The following is an 18,675-nucleotide window of genomic DNA, read 5'->3' as shown; positions in this document are numbered from 1 at the left end:
AAGCTTCGGTTTTAGACACAATCACGTGACTGCTTCGAATTCTGATTCATAAATTTCACGAAATCTTGGCTCGCGCAAGTTTTGATTTTCTATTTCGCTTCAGTAGTGAATTCTGCAACTTATGTCACGTGTGAAATAATATCTCAAAGGGAGCAAAATAAGTAAATAATAAAGAAATATCATCGCACTGTTGAACACGTCCTGTTCAAAGATTAAAGATTTTTCTCTTACCAACAACATAAAATGTAAAGTCCCCAATTCACAATCACGTCACAGTTATAATTGTTTTGTCATGTATGTCTAGATGAGCCTCGCCTATGAACCTACAGGACTGAGACAAAAGTTAATGTCAATAAATGCTTAGATGTTGATAGAAGCACATTCATAAAAATGTGGTTTTGTTCCATTAACTTATTCTTTTTCAATTCAGTCACAGACTCAGTTATTCAGACAGAAGCCTCAGTGCTGCATTAACACTAACACATTAAACTGGTAATATTTGATTGATGTGTGGCGTGTAGAACATGAAACAGTAAAATATAGCTCAAAATGGACACAAAGGCAGCTTTTCCACACTTTGATCTCAAGATGGAGCTAAGTTTTGAAAAGCTTTGAGTAACAAACCCTTTTATGAAACACTTTGAGGGGAAAGTCTCAATGCTTCGAAAAGCTTCATTTCACCATCACTACTATTCTGGAATATTGGTGAAATACATGCTGTTGTCGCAGTGTATTAAACATGCAGTGCTCCAAAGGGTTATTCATACATGTGCTAATATGGTCGATCAGATCTATTTGTGATTGGTTACTGGTGTTCTTTCTTCCTATTGGATGAAGGTTTTGTGTCCACCTTCTGGGTTTTATTATATATGCAGGTGACAGGTGAATCACACACACACACACTGCAGCTCCCCTCAGAAAGACAGCAAGATGGTGAGTGACATCATTTCCTCAAATGTCATTAAATGATATATTGTGTTGTTGGATAATTTCATCTGGTCAGAGAATTTGTAACCTGCTGATTGCAGCATAAAAGAGTTTGTTTTACTAATTCACGTTTTTAATTGGATCTGTTATGAACTGTATAAATTAATTTACTGTTGCTGATGGTAGAAATCCCCCAGATTAAACTAAATGGTTGTAGATTGAAATGAAGATGTTTGGAATGGACTCAGACTCTCAGTGTTATTTGTATGATTATGAGACTCAATGTGAAAAACAAACTATACTTTTGAATAACCTTGAACCAGGTTTATTTTAAAACTGCGTGACACAGAAAACAGCAGGCCTAAAAATATAAAAACAATTATTTACACGATCCCTGAGACGGAGAGACAGAGAGAGAGAGAAAACACTGACACAACACATGGTTCATTGGGCCTCTCGATAGTTCCCGGAAGTTACTAGTAATCCCTGGAGCTGCAGCAAAAAAAACGTTTAACCCATTTAAAGATGCAAGTCCTTTCATGAAAAAAATTAAAAGAAATTAAGTATTTAAAGAGAAAACATAACTTCCATAAAGTCTCCACAAATCACGTGAATGAATCATCGCAACATTTTTGAACTAGCCCCGTCACAACTCGCTCTTTCAACGGCTCTGCAGAAGTCTTTAAGTTTAACTGCATCAAACCTATTAAAAGGTTTTATAAAAAAGCTGAGTCCGGTGAATGATGATGGTCACACCTACAGTATAGAGTACAGCACTCACTTCATGTACAGTATATGAACACACACGTGTGTAGTATCTACTGTATGGACTTGATCTGAGGCTTAATGACACTTTGTCTTCTGTAAATGACTTTGGTAAGTGTGACGTGACGTTAGATCAAATGTTTGTAAAAGGACTCTTCCTGTTCCCGGTGTCTTTATGAGTTTATTATCTGAAGTTTATCATTAACATTGAGGTTCGGCTCACAGATAACACATGTAACCATCACTCTTATCAACACCAACAGGCATCACAGGTTAAACAGTAATTTCACAGATTTATCACTGCTCAAAGAAAGCACAAAACAAACTCTACGACACTCTTTCAATGTCACAAGCATTACAACATATATGTGATTTTTGTCTCAGAAGTATAGAAATGAGAGTGGGGATGAATAAACGCTGATGTTATGTTTGATCTCTGACAGGTTTTCACAGTCAAGGACATGAGCTTTAATGCCGGAACAGAGTTAAAAATCTCCGGGAAGGTCAAATCCGACTGTGAAGGGTGTGTACAAGTCAACCTGTCCTAACAGTAACTGCAGTTCATTGATCCATTTGTGCAATCTCAACTCTCCATACATTGAGTGCTGTGTGTAAACCTTTAGTTTTGAAAGAGATTTGTGTTTTTGAATCTTTGTTCATGTCTCGCAGGTTCTCTATTAACGTGGGTCATGACTGTGACAACATAGCGCTTCACTTTAACCCTCGATTCACTCAGAGCGGAGACTCTCGTGTTATCATCTGTAACTCAAATCTGGGCGGATGGGGCGATGAACACCGTGAACCATGTTTCCCTTTTGAACAGGGCCAAGAGTTTAAGGTGACCCGTCAACCCTGAACACGCCATTCCATCATCACTATAAGACTTATAATGAAGAGATATAAATCAATTTTCATTAAGATTTGATGTTGAACATGTGAATAAATGTGTGTTTCTGTGTGGTCCGACAGCTGAGCATCACCTTCAACAACGAAACCTTTTATATCAAACTACCTGACGGCAACATGATGAGCTTCGCAAACCGTCTCGGGGACGACTCATTCAGTCACATTCATGTTCACGGTGATGTGAAGGTTCACAGCGTTAAGGTCAAATGATGAAGGATGAAGACGAATGAAAAACTCCACTCCGACCTGTCAAATAAATCCTCTGAGACAATAGAAACCCAGTCTGAGGCGTTTTCTTTGACTCCTCGTCTTCTGCACTGAAACAAACCAAACTACTTTTCTCATTACTCATTTCATTTAGATTTCATAAGTTATGCTACTTGCAACTAGATTTGTGACTCGGTTTCATTCTGTATACTTACATTTCAAGAACTTACAAATGAAAGGCAGCTTTTGAGCTAAAGGTTTTAGTTTTATTGACAGTGTGAGGCCACAACAACATCAGAAATAGAAACATTAAGAGAACTATGAAAGAGCCACAGCTGATGTTAAATAAGCTGATTATGATTCTTTAGACACTAGGCCTCCGTCTTCATGATAATTAACAGAGTGATTCAAAAAGTCACGAGGCAGAAGCTGAGGAATGTCACGAACACTACACACATTCCACACGCACGCACACACACACACACACACACACACACACACACACACACCTCATATCTTATTTCCAGTTAGAAGGCTACATGTACATATTAAGCACTAAATGCACTGGTGCACATAAGAGAGAGATTTAAAAGCCTAGAAGGGAAAAAAACACTAAATGCTGATTCTAAACTGCTCAAAACAGCTCACAGATCAGAAAGCATCAATAACACACTTTACACAACCATCAATAGAACTGTGTGTGTAGCTACAAAAGAAGAACAAAAACATTTCAGTTTAAAGAATGAAAGAGTAAACTCATCCTGTACTGTTATTTGACATAAATTCATTTGTCTGTTGATAATATGACTAATATTTAAACAACATCCGTCTCTGTGTTTAATGCTTTTTTGCTGTTTCTGCAATTGTTTGCATATGTCTCTTATCAAATTAATGGGATACTCCACCCAAAAATGAAAATTCTGTCATCATTCACTCACCCTCAAGTTGTTTCAAACCTGTATAAAGTTATTTGTTCTGCTGAATACAAAGGAAGATATTTGCAAGAATGTCAGTTATTTTCTGTTCTGGAACATCATCCACTACCATATTAAAAACTAAGTCTTGAATGTTTTTTGTTCTGTTGACCACAAACTGAGATGTTTTGAGAAATGTATGAAAGTAAAGAGTTCTGGGGGACATTTGACTTCCATTAAATTGTTCCTACTATGGCCGTCAATGATGTCCTGGAAGTGAAAATGCAAACATTCTTCCAAATATCATTCTCTGTGTTTATCAGAACAAAGTCATTTATACAGATATGAAATGACATGAGGATGTGTAAATGATGACAGAATTTTAATTTTTGGGGGAACCGTCCCTTTAAAGTCAAAAGTGTCAGGTCAGCCATCCATGATGAGTGTTAAAGAAAAAAGAATGCTGTTTCTGGAGTTAGTTGCTTAAGTTTGACCAAACCATTCAACTAATTCTTATAAACATCCGGAAGAAACCCAACTCAGTTCATGTATGGATCTACAGGTTCAGAGAAAATACAGTCAAATGTATTCATGTTCCTCATCTCAGTAAAGGCAGAAACATTGATTCAACGTTTGATCAATAATCTTTGCCATCTGAGTTTACAGTGACACATCTGTCAATAGTTTTAGTGTGTTTTTTGAGAGAGGATCAGTACGACGTGGGAAAGAGATGAATGAAAGTGAGATGAATGACGACAGAAGTGTAGTTTTATCAGCTCATCTGATCCTGAAGGGCATTTCCTGACCCCTGATCAGCTCGACTCACACCTGACGATTGAGATCTCTGGCTCAGGTAATCACGGTAGTTGCGTGTCAGTAGCGTGTAGAGCAGCGGGTTCACGCAGCTGTTGCCGTACGTCAGACAGGTGACAAAGAAATTGACGTACATGTTAGCAGCAGGTGACAGCGAGCGCAAGGACTCGGATGAAAAGAGGTTCGCCATCTGCCAGCCCCAGAACGGCAGAAAACACGTCCAGTACGCCACCACGATACTGAAGATCATGCCCACAACCCGCCGCTTCAGTCTGCGTCTCCTCAATGACGTCGACGAGGATGAAGACCGACTCCCGCTCGCCCCTCGCTGTGCCAGACTGTTCTGAGCTGCCCAGTAGTGTCGGGCAAGACCGGCGTACAGTCCCAACATCAGCAGCCCGGGCAGAAGCATGCTGGTGAAGAAAAGGGCTGTGAGATAGGCTTTAAAGGCCTCAGGGGTCCAGGTGGGGAAGCAGATGCGTTTCACAAGTCCAGCCCCGGCCGGACGGCCCTCTTTCAACCGGATCATCACCATCATGGGCAGCGTCAGCACCAACGCCGCCCCCCAGATACCCGACGCCATCAGCCAGTGTTCGCGGGCTGTCGAGCGGCGCGCTCCGAAAGGGGCGGCGACGGCGCGGTAACGCTCCAGACTCATCACCACCAACACGAACACGCTGGCGTGCATGGTGAGAAGATCTAGACTCAAGAGCAGCCTGCAGCCCATTTCCCCAAAAAACCAGTCATGGGCGAAGTACGTGCACACCACGAACGGGATGGTGCCCAGATAGAGCAGGTCAGCGGTCGCCAGGTTGAGAATGAAGACGTACATGGATCCGGCCCGCCGTAACGTGGCCGAGCGCATTACTGCCAGGGTGTACAGGTTACCCGCCACGCCCAAAATACACATGCTCACCAGAGTGGCACCCAAGAGTGGAGTCACCCACACCACACCACCTCCACCCGCACCTCCACTGCTGTTAGATCCTTGACTCATGACTCACACAAACAGAAGAACAACAACACATCAGCAGAGACGAGTCTGTGTCCAAATCGCTGACATCAAATAATTGCTTTCAGGACTTTCAACACAAAGTCTCGAACAATCCCATAATCCAAATCTGCTCCACACCAGACCGTCCTGAAGTACACCTCCGTCACTAAACATCACCAGAAGAGACTGTGAGCCGGCGGTTCTGCTGCAGATCTCTGATGTGTCCATCAGCTCTCAGCGTCTCACACTCTTGTGTGTCGTGTGCTGTCCGGCTCACTGCTCTCTCTCTCTGTGTGTGTGTGTGTGTGTGCGTCACAGTAAGGTGTAATCTATCCTTCAACATTCGTCTGAATCACGTGAGCTCAGAAGACTGCTTCACACGACCCTGTGACAGCCTGACTCTCAATTACCTTCCATTCACACTCATATACAAACACACACACACGTACACACACGCACATATGTCCGCACGCACACAAACGCACAACATCAGCAGACTGAAAAAAATAAAACATCCAATAACTATTAATATTTCAAACTCAATATTGATCCTAATAAAAACATGAATTATTTCTGCATCTGAAAGTTTTCACAGCATATGTGTCACCACGCTGGCCTGTATTATTTTGCAGAATGTAAATAACCCTATAGGGTACTATTTGCAACCATAGACAAGGTACTAAGTCTGTCGATGAATGTTTGTCCTGCTCCATCTGAATGTTTTTGAGAGTTTTTAAAAGTATTTGGTAAAATCTATGATATTCCTTCTAACACTTTTGCCTTTAGAAAATCCTGAGCCTATCTAAGGACTTTCTCACATTGTTTGATTAACTTTGAACAGGTCTCCTTAGCTCAGTTGAAAGTTATAGAACTGCATTTAAAATCAACTATCTCTTATGATGTTCTACTGTTAAGGAAGTCATAGACACTATTGGCCTTAGTGTTCTAAGAATTTCTAATAGTAGTTTATATTTTGGATGTGTGCCATTAGGCTTCAAACATGCTTATATTGAACCAGTTTTAAAAAAGGCAAATCTGGATCAAAAGGAGTTCAAAAAATGTAGGCCTATTTCAAAACTACCTTTAATGAACAAGATTTTAGAAAAAGTTGTTCATAACCACTTGTTGATTTCCTGACTGAGAATAATATACTGGACGTCTTTCTGTGAGGATTTCGGTCTAAACACAATCAGCCCTGCTTGAGGTTGTGTTGATATATTTTTAACTATTGACTCTGGCAAGGTGTTGCTCTCATGATGTTAGACTTTAGCGCTGCCTTCGACATTATAGATCATGCGATTTTAATAGAACGTCTTAGAGATTATGTTGTAATTGATGGTGTTGCACTTAAGTGGTTCTCTTCTTATATAAAGGATTGAACTTGTTCAGTTAAAATTGGAAATGTTGTCTCCTCATCTGCTTCTTTCTCCTGGGGGATCCCGCAGGGATCTACTCTTGGTCCAACATTGTTTTCTTTAACATGCTTCCCTCGGGGTCCATTTTTAGGAAATACAATACGAATTATCATTTGTATGCTGATGATTTGCAAAATTACTATCCTTTGTAGCTTGACGGTAGTTCCTCATCAAATTTTTGCGAATGCTTGGCAGAATCTAAGGCTTGGTTTGCGAATAATTTTCTTAAATTAAATGATGATAAGACAGAGTTCCAGAAAAGTATGGTCATGTACCAGGGACCATTGTCCAATGATCCCTGTGGTTTTGTGAGGAATTTGGGAGTATTTATTGATTCTGAAATTCGTCTTGACCGACAGTGTTGTGAAAGCATCCATTTTCCAGCTAAGGAAATTGTCTAAACTGAAAAATATTCTTTCAAACAAGGACTTAAAGTGTGTTATACATGCTTTTCTTTCTTTGCGGCTTGACTATTGCAATGCTTTATATATAGGATTAAATTATTCTCCGGTCAGCGTCTTCAAGTTGTTCAGAAAGCTGCAGCAAGACATTTTAATTAACACTAGAAAACGAGATCATATTACACCCGTGTTGGTATCTCTGCATTGGCTTGCTGTAGAATATCGAATACAATACAAAGTGTAGATGTTTGTGTACAAAGCTCTACATGATCAGGCTCCTGAGTACATAAGGGATATGTTGGTCCCTTACCAATCGCCTTAGACTGCTGCGCTCATCTCAGAGTTTGCTGTTGACTGTCCCACGATCTCGTCTGAGGCGGAGTGGATCGCGTTTTTTTCTGTTGCGGCTCCAGATGTTTGGAATGCTCTGCCACTATCTGTAAAATCCTCACCAAGCATGGACATTTCTAAAGGCTTTCTTGTTCCTTCAGGCTTTTAGTATTTGACTGGTGAAGAGAATTGTGAAACACTTGTTGTTTATTTTATGTATGTTTTTATGTTTTATTGCTTATGTTTTCAATCTTTTAAATACATACTGCTTGTGTACAGCATTGTGGTCCATTTTTATGGCTTTATGAATAAATGTTTTTGTTTTGAACCGTGGTTTCATTGCAGTTAAAGTGTAGCAACCAAAGCTTTTTGGTTTATTTGAAATAAAAATAAGCTCTGTAATGGTTACCAGGCAATGACAAAATCACAGTTATGATGTTCATCAAAAACCACATGTATCACTGCACAGAGACCACCAGAAACACCATCGACTAGCAGAAGGACTAAACATTATGGGGTGGTTCCCAGACAGGGTTAGATAAAACCAGGACTAGACCTTAGTTAAAGGGACACTTCTCCCAAAAATTAACAATCTGTTATCATTTACAAATTCCTTTTTGGGTGAACTGTCCCATGTGTCTACATCAGACGTGACACAACATCCTGCTGTATGCTCTTGTTTGTTGTGTCGCGTTGCATTCAGTGTGGACAAAATGTTGAATTATAATGGCTTCTAATGCATTCTATTGTCATTTGTCGCGTTGCATTACCCCACGTATGGAAGCAAATAAGAGACATAACGTTTTGAAATTTAACAGCCTATGAATACTTGATTTTGAATTATTTTACTTTGGAAACTTCGGTTCAATGGTTCGGTTCAATTGCAGACGGGCTCTGGGCTCAACTGTTTTTCCTATCCTGGGTAGCCCGGATGTTACCATGTGAATATTTAACTTGAATTTTTCGATCTGAATTTGAGCAGTCGAATTAGACATATGTTTTCTTTGAAAAGTATTAACTTGAAATTTGAGATCTGAATAAGAGCAATCGAATTTGATCAATCTGAATGTATTTTATCTGAAATTCTGTAAGTTGATTTTTTTTTGTATCTGAATTTGTGAGCATTAAATTCAGGTTTTTAAATTGGAAATCAGGAAATTTCATATTTAAATTTCAAAGAGGTAAATTTGAAACAAATACATTCAGATACATGGTTTCCAAAGTAAAATAATTCAAAATCAAGTATTCAAGTATTCAAAATATTCAAAACATTATGTCTCTTATTTGCTTCCATACCCACATCCAGTGTGCACACGGTGTAAATGAGACATTCAAGTAGTATTTAAAAACAAACTTTGCAAATAAAATACACTAGTTGTGTGTATCTTGAGACAAAAATGGCACTGATGTATTTTAAGATGTGTCAGTCTATGTTGTTTTCAGTTTAGACAACTCTAACATGTTTTATTCCCTGTACCGGAAATCACATTTTACTTCATACAATGAATTTGTATTTCATTCAAAACTAGCATAATGTGTGTCTAGCAACACCCCAACGTGATCTAAAATGTTATTCATTTTCAAAACCTCAACATTTTAAGAATGATGAAGTGTTTATTGGGACTCTTGAAAAAAATAAATGAATTCATTTTGGGATCTGTAAGCTGATCAAACTTTATCTACAAGTCATGTCCACCTGTTTAGATGACCCAAACATGCAAGCCACCTCATCAAATCTACTGTGGTAAACCACGGTACAGTCATGATATCAGACGGCAACAATGGAATACCTATAATATTCTTTAATATAATAATCCAAACATAGCTTTAGCAATTGAGTATTACTACAGAAAATAATAAAAAACATTATCATGGTATCATGTTAAAAAACAACTGTGGTACGGTACGACTGTGTTTGGTATATAAAACCATGTCCAAATAAAGCAGTCCACATGAAACAATACTGTGGTATAAAGTACAGTAAAAGTCCCAGATACTGTGGGGTTTGTGTCGTAATCACAACAGATTCAAAGTTGACACCACAGATGACTGTAGACATAAAGAATATACTACAGTACAGAACAGTTTACTATAGTAAATAGTATATTATAGTAATACTACACCACAGTATCTTGTGGATTTGAGTTCATGATACAGTCAGACATATAACCTGAGGGTAGTGTTAAACAACACAAACACTAGAGATGATGTGTGCTGAGCTCTCATCAGATGACCAGTGTGTGAGCCGGTGGGTCCCTCAGTGCTTGTGTTTGAAATACGCCTCCACTGAAAAACACACAAGGATCACATGTTTTCACATTCACACACACCTGTACACGTATGAGATGAGTGTGCATGTTGTGATGATGCGGTGCTGTGTTACCGGTGTACTCCTGAGGACTCATGGGAGTGCTGATGACATCATTGAAATGTCTCATCCAATCCTTCTGCTCCAGATCAGTTTCACAGGTGAAGAGAAAGCTGCGCTCGGGGGTTTGGATGGTGATGGCGTACTGCCAGCTGCCGTTATAATGAGTTCCTGCCGGCAGTCCGATGTTAACGCGGTAGCCGTGATCCCGGTGTCCCAGAAACACCTCGCCTTTAGCAAACGCGTCCTGACCAACACACACACAGCACTAAATAAACTACAGGAACACCAAACACATCCAACATGAAATCTGGAATCAATGTCATTGTTTCATATTAATTGTTATTAGATTAAAACAAAAAAGTGATTAAAATGTATATACGTTAATATCATTTTTAATAACAAAAATCTAAATGCAATTTAAAGGATATTTGCAGGGGCTCTTGAGACTTTAATATTTGCTCTTTTGTATATTTGCTGAATATTTTGTTTATTTTCTGACACAAATGTACACGTTCTATCATTTTCTGGTGGAATCTGCTCAGATCCTGAGACAGTCTGTGTGAGTTTAGAGACGACGAGTCTTACCAGCGGATCTTTGAAATACATCAGGCGTCTGTGATCTAGAGTGAACCAGCGCTTCTTAAAGCCTTCTTTTTGCTGAAAACACACAGGCGCGTATTAATCTATAGTCATTCAGACAAAAACATACAGACATGAATTTCCTTTATTAAACATCTCTACTGTATCTTCAACAGCACCATCAGATGTTCTTCACCTGATGACGTCCTGTCATCACTCATTCTGTCATTCTTTTCAAATGTTTGTGTTCAGGGTTTATTCCTGATTATCAGAACTTTCCAATTTGTGATTTTAAATCAATCTGCGAGTCGTGTACTGTGTGTGTTATAAATCAAGGAGAGCAGTGAGGAGTGATGTCATGATGACGCTTCTCACCCGCGGGCCTGTTTTCTCCATGTATCCCTCCTTCAGAAAGCTGCGAGTCAGTTTGGGCTTCAGCTGAGGATTAAACACAAGAACCTCATGATCAAATAATCTTTCAAGTTTAATTTAAACATGCATTCGGTGTTTCAGGAGTCACCTCAACATCTGTGACTCCGGGGAACGCCACCTTCAGATAATGCAGCTGAGCCGCTCGGATGGAGTTAAACCAGTCCACTATTTCCTGATGAAGAGAGAGAGAGAGAGAGAGAGAGAGAGAGAGAGAGAGAGAGACATATAGAGGTGTAAGACAGGACTGATGTGTGTGTTTGTGTCTCCTCTCACCTTACTGCTGTCATGATAAACAAAGATGTTTCGTGTGACTTGGTCTTTCAGGTAAGTGATCTGCAGACCGTTGGGGTTTCCGATCTTATTGGGCTGAAAACAAGCGTTCATGCTGTCCACCTTTACAGCTGCCTTCGGTTCTTTAGCCTACAGACAGACAGAAGCACAGACACACACATGAGAGAGAGAGACAGACATGAGATGTGTGTGTGTGTGTGCGCGTATGTGTGTTACTCACATCGAGTTTAGTGTAATACTTTAATGTGCCGTCTGTCAAAGACAAGACGAATCGTCTGTTGAGAAACTGTCCGTTGTCCCGTCCTCTCTTCATTAGCATGCCGTCTTTTCTCTCTGTGATTGGTCAACATGCATAATGTCATTCTTAATATTACAATACAGAAGCGAGTGAGAAAGGAGTGAGCGAGTGAAAGAGAGAGGAGTGAGAGAGAGAGAAGTGAGCGAGAGGCGAGTGAGAGAGAGAGAAGTGAGAGAGAAGTAAACGAGAGGCGAACGAGAGAGAATCGAACGAGTCAGGAGTTTAAAAGTGAAAGAGAGAGGAGTGAGAGAGACGTGAGCGAGTGATAGAGAGTGAGAGGAGTGAGAGAGAGAGGAGTGAGAGGAGTGAGCGTGAGTGATAGAGAGAGGAGCGACAAGAAAGGAGTCTGCGAGTGTAAGATGATCACTCTGAAGTGAATGTATGTAGAATTCTTTAAGCACAAAACAAACACACACAAACACACACAAACACACACACACACACAAACACACGCAAACACACACACACACAAACACACCGTCCTCATATATCAGCTTCTTGCTGTCCTCTGTGAACTCCTCCCTCTCATACTTGGCACGAATCCACTGTTCCTTCAGAGCCCTAAAAACACACACACACACATGTTGGGTTTCCATATTTTATGGGGTTTACACTTCCCACACACACACACACAGCGGACACACACATGTATGTTTTATTATCTCTGTGGGGACAGTCCATAGGTGTTATGAGTTGTATACTGTACAAACTGTATATTTTATCCCCTAAACCTAAAGATCCTAGAAAACTTTCAAAAATGATCGTTCTGTACAATTTATAATCTTTTGTGCCGGTGAGGACCTCAGTTTTGGTCCTTACAGTGACATGAGTCCCCATGAGTTGGTGTGTATTCAGGTTCAGGTCCCCACAGGGATATAAAACACACACAACACACACACACACTGTGATGCTCATTCACTTCTACAATGTGATTTTTAGGTGTCAGGATTGAAGTCACTATTATAAATGTTGTCATATTGTCACGGTGACTCACTGGCAGTCTCTGTGGGTAGGTTTGTAGTAGTAAACAGGAAGTGTGGCCTCATATTTCACCCTCATGGCATCATTCCCACGTTCAGACATAAACTAAACACAAATACATATTCATCATATCATCATTAAAAGTAATATAAATATATATAATACAAACATCCTAAAGAATCACAGCAGCAGTAACTGAGCTCCAGTCAAACCCTGACCGTCTGATCCTCTTTATCTCTATAAAACATGACAAGTGAAAGACTGCAGAAGATTTACCTGAACCTCTGAATCCTCCCAGCGTGACAGAAACAGAGATTTCACCTTTCCAATACTGGGAACATTTCTGTGGATTCCAGAACAGCCTAAACATATGAACACACCTAAAGAGCAAGAGCCCCATTCTGGATCTAGAGAGAGAGAGAGAGAGAGAGAGAGAGAGAAAGTGAGAGAGAGAGAGAGAGAGAGTGAGAGAGAGAGAGAGAGAAAGAGATAGAGAGAGAGATAGAGAGAGAGTGAGAGAGAGAGAGAGAGAGAGAGAGAGAGAGAGAGAGAGAGAGAGAGAGAAAGAGAGAGAGAGTGAGTGAGAGAAAGAGAGAGAGAGAGAGAGAGAGAGAGAAAGAGAGAGAGTGAGAGAAAGAGATAGAGAGAGAGATAGAGAGGTTGAACAGATCTTTATTGTTACATTAAATCCAGGATTTACAACAGCAGTATTACCTGTATCATTTTATCTCAAAAAAAAAAGAAATTCAATAAAAAATTAAAACGTGAAAAATAGATCTGCATCATCAATAACACATAAAACCTCATTTATGCCCCAAATTTGTAAAAAACTATCAGCATTATTGATCAGCTTATAATATGTAAATTCAATTTTTATCCTTCCTTTTACCATATACTTAAACATCATTTCTACATCTGTTGAGCCACTTCCAAGCTCCTTATTTTTCCTGGTTTTCCACATTGCAAGCTTCGCTGTACCAATTAAATAATTTAATAAACACAGTTTTCCTCTATCAAGCACTTTGTATTTGAGTCCCCCAATAAAAACTTTTTGGGAAAACTCCTCATTAAAGCCCTGAAACCAACCATCAAGCAACTCGAAAAGACCTCCAAGTCTCAAACATCTTAAAAACAGATGTTCTATGGTTTCTTCAACACTACAAAAACTACAATCCCTCCCCATTGCTGGGTTTAGGCGTGCTACATGCCTGTTCGTAGCTATCGCCCTGTGGATAAGCCTCCACTGCAGATCGGCTGTCCGCTTCTCGATGGGAGGCTTATACAGGACTCTCCACCTATCCCCAACTAGGAAGTCTGGCTCCATTGTCTCTGTCCACTTTGAGAAACTCTGCCGGCTGAGTAAGTCCATATGAACAACTTTCACTGTAACATACAGCAATGCTTCTTTTGTTGCATCTTCAAACTCTCCCAGCTGTGGCGTTTTAAAAGTCAGTATAGATCCTTCAAGCTCTTCTTGTTCTTCACTGACAGCAGGACTGATTTTCAACTTTGGAAAACCTCCTTTCCGCTGTTGTACATTCCCCCCAGCAACGAGGTTTCTGTAACTGCTCGGCAAAGCAGCGAAAATCTCATCTCTCAATTTTGAAGCAATTCTTATTGAGCACAAACCAGACAGTTCTTTAAAAGTGTCCACTGAACTCCATCTGCCATTGTCCAGTAAATGTCCCAGTTTGGTGACTCCATTCTTTACAAGAGTTCTCCGAATGCTTACTGATGATAAAAAACGGGTCTGAATCAACGGATTATGAAAGAGTGGTTCTTCATTAATCCAGTCCTCAAGCTCATTCAAGTTTCTCTCCACCTTTAAGACCTTAGTCCAAGCCTGCAACATTGATTTGTAGAAAGAAGAGAGATTGTCCATTCTCACCCCATCCATTTTTAGTAAAAACAAGTGTTTGTCAAGTCCAAAACTCTCAACCTTCTGCAGGAATGCACATGCCGTCGGTGTCCACGCTAAATCTTCTTGATAGAGAAATTTCTGCACAGCTTGCAGCCTGAAAGCGACAATTCGACTCTTTACGTCCACCAGTCCTTGACCACCTTCATGTACCGGTAAGTAGAGCACTGCAGCCCGAGTCCAGTGTTCACCACTCCAGAAAAAGTCAACGATTTTTCTCTGTATGTTACAAATGAGTTCACTTGGTGGTTCCAGGACGATAACTTTGTGCCAAAGCGTAGACGCTGCCAAATTGTTTGCCACCAGAACCCTTCCTCTGTAGGATAATTGTGGTAATAGCCATTTCCATTTAGACAATCGAGTCACTACCTTCTCCAGCATTCCCTCCCAATTTTTTATCTTAAAACTTTCCTTTCCTAAAAAAACACCTAACACTTTTATGCCCTCCCTCCCCCAGATTAGTCCTCCTGGAAGTTTCGGGGGTCCAGTGTCGCTCCACTGGCCAATGATAAACCCCTCACTTTTCTCCCAGTTAACTTTAGCTGAGGAAGCCATCTCGTATTGCCTAATACTTGTTTCCAAAGCTATTACATCATTTTGTCCTGAAATACACACAGTTACATCATCGGCATAAGCGGACATACACACCTTGAAAGTTTCTTTTACACCTCTAATTGAAAAACCACCCAAACCTCTCCTTAATTTACATAGCAGGGGCTCGATTACGAGACTATATAATTGCCCAGAAAGGGGACAACCCTGGCGAATTCCTCGAGTGACCGCTACTGGGGCACTTATTCCTCCACCAACCTTGATTAACACTGATACATCAAAGTATAACAATTTAACATAAGAAATGAATTGATCGCCGATTCCAAAACTCTTTAACACATTAAAAAGATAGTCATGGTCTACCCTATCAAATGCTTTTTCCTGGTCTAATGACAAGACACCCAAATTAGAATTATTAATAACACCACAATCAATCACATCTCTTAGGAAAAACAAATTGTCCATTATTGATCGGTTCGGTACACAATATGTCTGATCTTTATGTATCAACAAGTTTAAAACATTTTTAAGCCTATTTGCAATAGATTTTGAAAATATTTTATAGTCTAGACATAACAAGGATACTGGCCTCCAATTCTTTAAAAATCCTAAATCTCCTTTTTTTGGTAACAGCGAAATTACTGCCCTCCTACAACTAACAGGAAGTACTTTATTTTCCAAACATTCTACTACAACCTCATAAAAATCTTCTCCTAGTATTCCCCAGAAATGTTTATAAAACTCAGCTGTTAATCCATCTATTCCTGGAGAACGCCCCATAGACAACTGCTGCACTGCTTCTGTTAACTCTCCATATGTAATTATGGCATCCAAGGCTTTACTTTTTTCTTTCCCCAACTGTGGTAAATCCTTCAGTAAATCTTTTGCACTGTCTGGATCACATTCCTCAGCACTATACAACACAGAATAAAAGTCCATCGCCAACTTCCTCATTTCAGCTGGATTTGTTATTATATTTCCATTTTGGCAACGAAGATGATGCATCTGTTTATACTGAACAGTCTTTTTTTCCAGATTAAAAAAATATGAAGTTGGGGCATCCATGTCTTTGATGGAACAAATCCTTGATCTTATAAGTGCCCCTTTCACTTGTTCTTGTAGCAGAAGTCCAAGTTCCTTCTTTTTCTTTTTTAAAAATGTGCCATTGTCCTGTGCTCTTTCATTTTTTGTCAAGTCCTCTTCCAGACACTCAATTTCCCTTTGCAAACTTTGTATAGTTTTTTTCATATTCATAAAATTACAATAGGAAACATTCTGACAAAACTCTTTAATTTGCACCTTGCCCACATCCCACCATTGACTAAGGTTTTCAAACTCACATTTTCTTTACAACTTAAAACTATCACAAAAGAATGAATCTTTTAGCATTTTTTCATTGAAATGCCAATAATACCTTGGTTTTGAAGTTTTCTTTATATTGAAATCAAACATAATTAGATGATGATCAGAAAGCCCATTCGGCAACACTGATGCACTCATTACCCTATTTTCTACCATCTTACTTAAATAGAACCTGTCCAGTCTAGCCCCACTAACCGTATTTTCTACAACTTTAATCCATGTATACCGTCTCACTCCAATGTTCCTCCTCCTCCATACATCAATTAAATCATGCTTTCCCATTATATTAGATAATAGTTTACTAGAGTGACTATGTGGCTCTTCACCATTCCTATCAATTACAAAATTAATAGTACAGTTCCAGTCCCCTCCTAACATTAACCAAGTGTCATCATCAAAATTTTGAAGTGCTTTATCTAATTGATCAAATACTCTTACTCTTTCCATTCCATTATTTGGGGCATACACATTCACTAGAACAAAAACATTTTCTCCATACTTTATTTTTAGTAATAATACTCTTCCTTTTTCAATTTCTTCAGTATGTAAAATGTTTATATTCAACCCTTTTTTTAAAAGTATAGCTACTCCCGCACTATTATTTGTCCCATGACTTACTGCTAATTTCCCTTCCCACCATCTATTCCACTCAATTTCATTTTCCTCATTGCTATGAGTCTCTTGCAAAAACACAATATCGAGACGATTTAAATTTAAAAACTCAGATATCACTGCTAGTTTAGCCCTATCTCTTCCTCCATTTATATTTAAAGAGCCCACTCTTATGTTTTCCATTGATAGGTTAGAAAATAAAGTGGACAGAGACAGAAAGAGAGAAGTACAACACATCAAAAGAGTCACCCAGTGCATTTTTGCCATTACTTTTTAAAAAGAGACGCCCCTTTATTTTTCCTCAATTTTGTAATTAATTTCTTTAATCTAAACCTCTTTTGTTTACTCAGTGCATCATAACTTGCTGTACGCTGAAGTGTTTTCACTGAAAAAACAAATTTTTCCACATCTGGGAAAAAATCTCTCACCTCTACCACTTTACCAAATGTCGTGTCTAAAAAACCATTAATCTCATCCAAAGAGTACGTCTCCTCCATATTCTGAGAACCGATCTCAGAAATATCCGAAAGAGTATCCTCATCCCTTAGTTCCTCCTCTCCAACCATCTCAGGACAAACCAACAACTCGTTCACCTCCATATTAACCACTTCGTTCATCTGAACCTCCTCACTTTCCTTATACACTGATCCAAGACCTTCCTTAAGTTCCACTACAGTCCTGTCAAAAATCATTTTTTCTTGTTCTACACCACTACAGGGTGCCACAACACTTCCCTCACTTTCTTTTGTTTCATTTCGAACCAATTGCTCCCCATTAGATTCATTTCTTGCCTCTGAAACAACAGCAGGGATTATTTTAGGAGACATTTGCATTCGATTGGATTCACTGGCCTCTGAATCCACATTCAGTGTGATATTATCAACACCACTAGCGTTACTGCCAGCCTTATGTGGACATTTAGACCTTTTATGTCCTACATCTCCACATTCAAAACACTTTAAACTCCCTGTACTAGCATATACCATATATGTCTTCCCTTCATGTGCAACTCTAAAAGACACGTCTAATTCTGGTTCTTTCAGAAACATTACTACCTGTCTCCTAAATGACATGACATGTTTTAGAGCCATATTTTTGCATCCTAGTGGAATTTTTTTTATCGTGCTAGCAAACTTGCCGTACGATAAAAGTGCACGCTCTATTTCATCATCAGGGATAAATGGAGGAATGTTCGAAATAATTACCTTTCGAGTCGGATTAACTAATGGAGAAACAACAACAAACAGTCCACTTACCGAAATTCCGCTGCTTACAAGACGGTTAACCAAATTTTCCTCCTTTAGGAAAACCACAACAGCTCTGTTCATTCTTGAAGCTGACGAAATATTCTCGTATCCAACTTGTTCTCCAATTGATAGTAAAACTTCCTCCACTGCCACGCTCGATTCAACCTCGCACCTGACACCATGACGGAGCGATGGCGGCGCTTCTCCGCCCTCAGGCCGAGATGCCATCACAACTCCGTCAACAATCCTCCCTGCGCCGAGGCGCCAAATAAATAATTAAAACCTTTTCTTCTTAGTTCTCAATCTTAAACAACTCTCATAGGTCATAAGAAAGAAAGAAAGAAAAAAAATAGCTACAGC

General features: G+C 39.5%; 3 protein-coding genes across 3 annotated transcripts in view; 1 reads left to right on the top strand and 2 right to left on the bottom strand.

The window, feature by feature from the left end:
- The first annotated feature begins 867 nt into the window (after positions 1-867).
- Positions 868-2,869, top strand: lgals2b (lectin, galactoside-binding, soluble, 2b). Its single transcript, XM_056749687.1, has 4 exons — positions 868-933; positions 2,136-2,215; positions 2,362-2,530; positions 2,662-2,869. Exons 1-4 carry the CDS (start codon positions 931-933, stop codon positions 2,806-2,808), a joined length of 399 nt encoding a protein of 132 aa, XP_056605665.1. The 5' UTR covers positions 868-930; the 3' UTR covers positions 2,809-2,869.
- A 1,622-nt stretch (positions 2,870-4,491) lies between these two features.
- On the bottom strand, positions 4,492-5,529 carry uts2r4 (urotensin-2 receptor 4). The gene has a single exon (XM_056750056.1). It carries the CDS (start codon positions 5,527-5,529, stop codon positions 4,492-4,494), a length of 1,038 nt encoding a protein of 345 aa, XP_056606034.1.
- Positions 5,530-9,459: 3,930 nt separating this feature from the next.
- zgc:92360 (uncharacterized protein LOC436988 homolog) overlaps positions 9,460-18,675 on the bottom strand; it is a 12,952-nt gene continuing 3,736 nt past the window's right edge. Inside the window, exons 2-11 of the mRNA XM_056749686.1 lie at positions 12,901-13,031; positions 12,638-12,729; positions 12,122-12,204; positions 11,566-11,678; positions 11,328-11,474; positions 11,143-11,226; positions 10,998-11,060; positions 10,629-10,700; positions 10,056-10,287; positions 9,460-9,958 (exon numbers count right to left, since the gene is read on the bottom strand). Of these exons, the coding sequence (XP_056605664.1) occupies positions 9,930-9,958; positions 10,056-10,287; positions 10,629-10,700; positions 10,998-11,060; positions 11,143-11,226; positions 11,328-11,474; positions 11,566-11,678; positions 12,122-12,204; positions 12,638-12,729; positions 12,901-13,031 (1,046 nt within the window). The 3' untranslated portion in view covers positions 9,460-9,929. The remainder of the gene's footprint in view (positions 9,959-10,055; positions 10,288-10,628; positions 10,701-10,997; positions 11,061-11,142; positions 11,227-11,327; positions 11,475-11,565; positions 11,679-12,121; positions 12,205-12,637; positions 12,730-12,900; positions 13,032-18,675) is intronic.

The sequence above is a fragment of the Triplophysa dalaica genome, chromosome 6, assembly GCF_015846415.1.
Source record: "Triplophysa dalaica isolate WHDGS20190420 chromosome 6, ASM1584641v1, whole genome shotgun sequence".
Classification (NCBI taxonomy): Eukaryota; Metazoa; Chordata; class Actinopteri; order Cypriniformes; family Nemacheilidae; genus Triplophysa; species Triplophysa dalaica.
Note: the sequence above shows the minus strand (reverse complement) of the source record. Positions and strands in the feature narration are given on the sequence as shown.

Coding starts and splice junctions, on each gene's coding strand:
- lgals2b (XM_056749687.1), top strand. Junction 2,216..2,361: donor GTCAAATCCGACTGTGAAGG/GTGTGTACAAGT, acceptor CATGTCTCGCAG/GTTCTCTATTAACGTGGGTC. Junction 2,531..2,661: donor AACAGGGCCAAGAGTTTAAG/GTGACCCGTCAA, acceptor GTGGTCCGACAG/CTGAGCATCACCTTCAACAA.
- uts2r4 (XM_056750056.1), bottom strand. CDS start 5,529: ATGAGTCAAGGATCTAACAGCAGTGGAGGTGCGGGTGGAGGTGGTGTG.